Source organism: Cyprinus carpio, chromosome A15, assembly GCF_018340385.1.
Source record: "Cyprinus carpio isolate SPL01 chromosome A15, ASM1834038v1, whole genome shotgun sequence".
In the NCBI taxonomy this organism is placed as follows: Eukaryota; Metazoa; Chordata; class Actinopteri; order Cypriniformes; family Cyprinidae; genus Cyprinus; species Cyprinus carpio.
Genome location: NC_056586.1, coordinates 11,384,603 through 11,392,289, shown reverse-complemented (window position 1 = coordinate 11,392,289; position 7,687 = coordinate 11,384,603). Strand labels below are relative to the sequence as shown.

Here is a 7,687-nt window from a genome sequence, read left to right as displayed (position 1 = left end):
GAAAAAAGTGGCAAACAGTTCAAATGTATTCAGGTTCCTAATTCTTTTACGTTCAACGTAAGTAGCAGGCAATGCGTAGGTTTATGTAATGCACGACACTGTCATGCGCCAGTGTAATGCTCAATAAGATCTTATTGCACTCCATTAAACTGGCCAGCTCACAGATCTCGACTCTGACAACGTCATTGGAAACGCAGGGCAGATTTAATCTCTACAGACAGCTATTGGTTGCTTCAGACTTTTGTCATATACATAGCTGTTTTGGAGATTCAGGTCAGATCTCAGTGTTGTTGTGTGAAATATCTTTGTGTATGCCAAACATTAACTTAACCCTGGTCCAATTATTTACAAAACAGCATTTTTTTTTCTCATGTGATGAAGTGATTTTGAAATGTAGGTGGGTGAGGAACACTGCAGGTGATATGAGTTTATATTCTTATGATTTTGTGGTGCATTTGGTAGAGAAAACATGAAGTTCAGTACAATTGATTTTTTTTTTTTTTTTTTTCACAATTTGCATTTATTACATTATTTTGGTCAAATGAAATCGTTTCCATTATTTTGTGTCAACACCATGTTGATAAATAAGTAAAAATATACATTGCTATACCTTCAATAAATACTCAATAAATATATTAGTTAGGTCTATACAATTAAAAAAAAAAAAAAAAAAAAAAAACATTGCAAATGAAGCAAACTATTCTACAAAAATACTGTTCTGTTACAGTCCCTGATAAAAGACAAGTTTCCTTGAGTAAGGACCCAACCAGGGTTGTCAAAACATTAACTTGACAGCTCTTGTCCAATATAAATATATTGTTTTTAGGTTTGTTTAGTTTTCTTGTACAAAACAGGTACCTAACATCATAATGCTTTGGTTAAAATGCTACATTGAAAACATTCACCCGGTATTGATTTGTAAAGTGCATTCTTTGTGAGTGAATGTATGGTCGTTTTCTCAAGTTTATCACATTGTTGGTTGATATACAAAGGGTGCAAATTATTTGGGGAACTGACTTCTCCCAAAAAAGGCCAGAAATTCCTTTAAAAAGGCAACCCCTAAGTCACACACTGGATATATGATATATACACATACATAATTATATATGCACATATATTGCATTTATATTTAGTCTTTTAGCAGACGCTTTTATCCAAAGCGACTGACACAAGCTCTGCTTATTCCACTAGCATAGGTTATGATATTTTAAGGCACTTGTTTGCAATGCTCTCTTCCAAACAACGTTGAAAAGCAAGAAAAGCATAAGCAAATGGAAGACAATATCACAGAAAATAATACAACACCGTTACAAAAACGATGCCTGTTTAGGTTTAGAGGGGCAGCTTGGTATCAAAATAATCTCCTTTAACAATATATAATAATAATAAATTAACAGTATTAAGACTCGTTGCACATTATTATCAGCCTGATTGAATGATTGGGAAGGAATGGCGGTAAAGTCCTTAGTCAGACACAGACATCCGCGCGAAAACCGAGAGGCGCTTCCCGCTCGAGCCGTCGAAGGTGGGTGACTCAGAGCCGCTCGAGCTGCTGGAGCTGCTGTAACTTTCGCGGTCTGACAGCGAGTCTTCTGAGGAAAAGCGCTGCAGGTTGGCTTTGCTCAGGTCTTCTTTCATGTACAGCTCGTTGCTGGAGCCCTGGAAGTTATTTCCGTGTCCGCAGACACATCGCGACCGAGGCTCTGGCGTGAAGGGCGCGTTGTTGTAGATATCTCCGGTACTGTGACGGCTGAAGGGGAACATGTCGCGGGAAGAGTCGCTGAAGACTGGGGACAAGATGTCAGCGGGAGGGGGAGAGACCGAAGCCGCACGGGTGAAGCTCAGGGGCTCGTATAAAGTCGAGGGAGAGTTGCTGCGAGTGAAACCGGCGAAGCTGACGCACTGACGCAGCTGACGCGGGTTCTGCTCTACCCCGTCCAAAGAGTTTTTCTCCTCGTGGATGAAGTGACAGCGGCTTCCGTACGGACAGTATCCAAACTGGTAGAAAGTGCGACAGGCTTGAGTTTTGTATTTGGGATGGCGGTATAGACCTCGCAGCTCGCTCTCGCCGTGGGCGAACTGACACTTGCTGCCGTATTTGCAGATGCCGTGCTCTTGAAAGCTTCGGCACAGCTCAGTCTTGTACCGGTTCGAAGGCAGGGGTGCCAGGGGAGGAAATCCGGGCGGTGGGGGCACGTCGTGGGGCTTCATTCTGTTGAAGGTGTCAGTCAGACTCGTAGATCGGTCTGCTTTAAGGGGGAACTGGGGTTTGCTGGGCGCTCGGTCGCTCGGGGTGTCCGCCGCCCAGAAGTCGTCGGTGAGCAGCTCGGAGCTGATGCTCTTCGGTGCGAACGGGCGGGATAGTTGTAGAAACGGCTCATCTAAACCAAGGTTGATGAGATTCTGAAAAAATAAAAAAGAATAACAATATGAATAAGGAGGATGAAACACACTTGCCAATTCTAGCACGGTCTCAAAAGGAAAACAAACAAACAAAACACAACTGAACTGAACTTACCCGTATGATACTTTCGCCCAGCGTATCGGACATAGTGAAGTGTTGTTGTGAAGGAATGTTGCTGTCAGAAGTTGTGAACGAGCGCTGGAAGCGTTATGCTGTGTTCATGAGGCTCCCAGTGCAGTTTTATGCTCACGAAAAACACACACACACACACACACACGGTGGGCGGGGCGATCATTCCCGTACGTCGCTCCCACCGATTGTCGACGTTGTAAAGCACGCCTTCAGTATTTTTAGCCAGTGGCATAAAAAAAGAAAAAAAGTTTCAGTTTCACCGACAAGCAAAACAAGAGAGTAGTGTGATTAATTTACAGTAACCTGTCGCGATAACTGCCCCGACAGACGTTTCCCATGGCCTACAGAACCCCGTTTGGTTGAGAACGATACTGTTTATGTTTTCCAACAAGTGTTTTTCTTACCATATTACTGTGGGATGAAATCAAATTCACAACAGGTTGAAATAATTAAGTACACTTTACATTATTATTATTATTATTATTATTATTATTATTATTATTATTATTATTATTATTACTATATCTATCTATCTATCTATCTATCTATCTGCTATGTTTGTCTGACTGTATGGCGTAATAAGCTGAAAAATGCACAGTCAGAGAGTTATTACAAAATAACCTTTTTAATAGATCACTCTGTCTGAGTTTGATTTGTAATAAGTACCAGCTGGATGACATAGTTTCAGGATGTTATGAATGCAATTTGTTGTGGTTGGGTCTTTTTATTCAATAGCACAAGTGTCTGTGACAGCAGTGTAGGTAACAGTCGACTGGGTCCTGGTTTTATTTTTATGGTATCAGTGTGAATCATGTTGTATAAAGGCTCATTTGTATTGAAAAGGCAAATCATTAGGCAAAAAGTAAATTAGATTAAATCAGGGAGGCCGGGACTAGGTGTCACACTTTTTACACAATATTTACTAGGTAAAGAAGAAGAAGAAGAAGATATATATATATATATATTTAAGTTTGTGACAATATGCCCCAATAGCGGAGAATGCTATCAGAGTATATGGGGTAAGTTATCACAATGAGAACCTACCATTAATCAGCACATAAGCGAAATGTTAAATATAAAATACAAAGATATGAGCGGAATGCATTATGTTCGTAAGTTCTGCATTAATCAATTGTAAAATGTATACCATTTAATATACACAAAACACATGTGACAACTTATAACTAATACTTTTTTATTCTATAACATAAAAAAATATGATAGGTTTAATTTAGTGTTTTGTTTAAAAAAATACGTTCACAGATTTTCTGAATCTAATCTGAATGAATGCTGTTTTTCACATGTTATAGACAGTTACATATATATATTATGAAACTGTAATCTTAGCCTGTTTAAAACCAATAAAAAATTATGCTGTTATGCTTTATTGCTTTATATGCATGCTGAGACAAAGCATTGTGACAACTTCCCATTGTGACAACTAGCCCCAGTCTCCCAAATATAATTTATATTTAGAATGTTTTTCATTGTAGGTAAAAAAAAAAAAAAAAAAAAAAAAAAAAAAAAAAAACAACAACCAACTTAATTTTCTTCATTGTAGGTTTACACACACACACACACACACACACACACACACACACACACACACATATATATAATATATATATAATATAATATATATATAATATATATATATATATATATTTATATTATTTTACAGTCATTGTTTATGTGAACAAGAAAACAAAGAGTTCTACTTTATATTTTTACAAACAAGGGAACGTTTCTGAAAAATATTTTTTGATTGTTCCCTTAACATTCTGAAAGTAACATTAAAAAGTAAAATTAACATTGTTCCATGAGTGGTTTATGCGCTTACATTTTGAGAACATGGACATTCTATTGTGGTTATAGAAGGAACATTTGTTCATAACTTTGAGAGAACCTTGCCAGAACATTTGCCAAAGTTCTGAGAATGTTCCATGTTAGTTGGGAACATATAATGGCATCTGTGTAGAGTAATGTGTGAGAATGAGCGGTCTAAACACTTGACAACCCAAGCGCAAATGTGAATCACTTCACTTGTGCATATTAATTGCTGATTCCTCTGGAAATTTGAGCAAATGTTGCTTTCGGTCATGTTGACATGTTGACTGATATTCTTTTGTAACATAGCAAACTTCATCAGTAGTTGCTGCATTGACTAAGGCAGCTAAAAACAGGCACACCATCTCATGTTCACTTAAAAATAGCTGCCTCTCTCCATGACTTTGTCCAATTTGGCTGGGCATGGATGTTAAAAATGGTGCATGAGACATGGAAATTCTCGCTTGTGTCATCAGACACATTTCTTTAGGGATCTTGGCTCCCTGTTTTCCTCATTGGCAGCATTCCCACAAGTATGGAAACTCTTCATCATCAACCATCAGTGGTTTGCTTTGCTTGCTCATGATCACATGCTTGCTAAGACATGTATTCAAACAAACATATAGACGGTTGCACAGATGGTTTGAGCTTTCCTTTCAGTGAGCAATAGCCTGTCACCTTTACCAGTGTGAGGGGATTTCCTAAATGGAGCTATTAGGCATTTTATTACTCCACCTAAATTAGAAATCGGACCCACATTATTTTCAAAACTAACTAGTTAGTGTGTGTTCTTTGTGGTGATGACTCAATTGGGCCTAATTTAATATATGCTGCTACATGTTTTGGCTTGTAATGTGAGAAGTATGGGCTATGAGAGGCTCTTCGCACCAAAAGAGACATACTGCCTTGTTAGAACATGTTTAAATCATAACATTAGTAAGATGTGTGTTTGATGTCCAGGTTGTCGAAATTTTACTAATGTTTAAATCATGTGATTATATCAGTCATATCTTTGGTGCTTTATCCATTCACTTCCATTTCTACAGTGCCATGTTTAGTTTTCTTTCTGTATATAATAACCTGTTATGACTCAGCAGGACGAGGACAATGTCTTTGGGCAAAAATCATATTCAGACAGCCTCTGCAGGGAAATTACCTCACTTTCTTGTTCTGTGATTAGTCAAATCTGGGTCAACTCGATTGATCCTTGTCTGGTATCTTCAGTTTTAGTACAAGTTTAATAAATTGATCTCTTATTCCACTGTTACTTTTGGGAAAATGCTGATTGTATTATTTGTGAAGTGTGAAGTTTATATTTAGAGATTTGAAATATTTGGTATAATCTATCCTTGTCCTCTAACATACACCTGGTGCATTTCTTTTTTGACTGACTTGTGTAAATCAAGTAAGACAAAACTGTTAATCAAAATACATTTGTGTATAACACTCATATAGATATTATTTTGTATAATTATTTTGTATATTATGTTATTCATTTCATTTCATGGCTCATGGGATAGAAACATTTTTATTCGGATCGTAATAATTAATTTGTAAATCCTGTTATAAAATAAATAAATTTTGTATATATAATATACTATATATATATATATATATATATATATTATATATATATATATTTATTCACAGTAGGGTGCAACAATTATAGATTTTGTTTTGTATGATTATAATCTGAAAAATAATCACTGTTTCACAATTATCATGGTTATTATGCATTTATTCATTTCACAACACTACTAATGTATGAAATAACATGAACACTCGTTAGATTTTAAAGTGTTATTTATTGCTGCCTTTTGAAACAGAACTACACATAACCAAATAATACAGCACAAAATAATAATAATAAAGCCGAACGAAAGTCCATCTCTCCCATTGGAATTAAAAAATTTGACCTCTGATCTGTAAACATCCATGTCAGTGTTTCCCTTTTGAAAATAACAAATGGAACTAGATCACAAAAGTATTTAGTGTTTTTAGTTTGTACATTCTTTCTACATTTCTTTTGGACTTGAAGTAGAGAACTTGGAAACATGGTGAAAAAAATCTTGTTGGTTTTTGAATTATAAATAATACTTTAGCAGGGATCATAAATAATAATGCTAATGAAGTATTATTATTAATATGACTAATAGGCTATTAACTTTATTTAATAAGTTAATAGCCTATTAATTACTAATAAGGGGAATTAACAGAAATATCATTGTAATTAACTGTCATCCATACGTATTCATTTTAATAATCTTTTTAATAATTCATCTGATTTTACATGTGGCCTGAGGAAAGCATGTCTGTTATTTTGGTTTGTGAGATCGGAGATAGCACTGTGTTCACATTCAGGAGTTAGGCTAAGCTACATAAACTTTGATGTCAATGCTGCCCTACTACTTTTATTCATAAAATAGCTTAGATATTGGATTGTTACATAATATTAATCAGCAATGAGGAGGTAAAATTGCTGTGTTTGAAGTAACTAAAATCACAGCTTTGTTTGTAGAGAGACGTGCAGACGCAGGTAATTCACAAATGCAACAGTCATCTCTCTCTCTCTCTCTCTCTCTCTCTCTCTCTCTCAATCTATCAAATAATTAATTCAAGTAGCTAAATGTTGTAATTAATTCATTGAAATCATTTAATGCACAGCTAGTCGTGTATCTCTTATGTGTTCACTCTTTTTGCAGCAGTTTTTTACGGCAATGTTTAATTAAAGCCCTGGACAATCTTGGTGTACCCAAAATACTCCCAGACTCTCGATTTCACTCATTTCTTTGGTGGAAATAAAGCTTCAATGTTTGGTCCCTCTGTTATAGTTAATTTAGTGTGTGAAGTAGCCTCCGTGTCTCTGATAAGCACGGCTGGTGTAATGTTAACTATGTTTTTGTTTTGTGCATGTTGCAACAATTTCTCAACATGTGAAAAGGTGTTGTAACATAGGAGGCACAAGAACACAATGCAGAGGAACCAATTGCAGAAAGATTTATTAATAAGTTCTGACACAGAAACAGGAATCTCTTGAGTGGATTCATGGACTGGAGCGGGCTGTGGAGCGGACTCATGGACTGGAGTGGGCAGTGGAGCGGACTCATGGACAGGAGCGGGCTGTGGAGCGGACTCATGGACTGAAGCGGGCTGTGGAGCGGACTCATGGACTGGAGTAAACTCATGGACTGGAGCGGGCTGGGGAGTGGACTCATGAACTGGAGTGGAATCATGGACTGGAGCGGGCTGTGGAGTGGACTCATGAACTGGAGTGGGCTGTGGAGTGGACTCATGAACTGGAGTGGACTCATGGACTGGAGCGGG

The 7,687-nt window shown here is 37.0% G+C and overlaps 1 protein-coding gene across 1 annotated transcript; it reads right to left on the bottom strand.

Annotated features, from left to right (window-relative positions):
- Nucleotides 1–489: 489 nt before the first annotated feature.
- Nucleotides 490–2,680, bottom strand: LOC109051739 (mRNA decay activator protein ZFP36L1-like). The gene is made up of 2 exons (XM_042770986.1): nucleotides 2,519–2,680; nucleotides 490–2,403 (listed from the first exon to the last, which is right to left on the bottom strand). The coding sequence occupies exons 1-2, from the start codon at nucleotides 2,549–2,551 to the stop codon at nucleotides 1,465–1,467; spliced, it is 972 nt and encodes a 323-aa protein (XP_042626920.1). The 5' UTR covers nucleotides 2,552–2,680; the 3' UTR covers nucleotides 490–1,464.
- Nucleotides 2,681–7,687: the final 5,007 nt, after the last annotated feature.

What these genes read in the sequence shown, in the direction of transcription:
- LOC109051739 (XM_042770986.1), bottom strand. Translation starts at nt 2,551, where the DNA reads ATGTCCGATACGCTGGGCGAAAGTATCATACGG. An exon ending in TGGGCGAAAGTATCATACGG is followed by an intron (nt 2,404 to 2,518) that starts GTAAGTTCAGTT and finishes TTATTTTTTCAG; the next exon opens with AATCTCATCAACCTTGGTTT.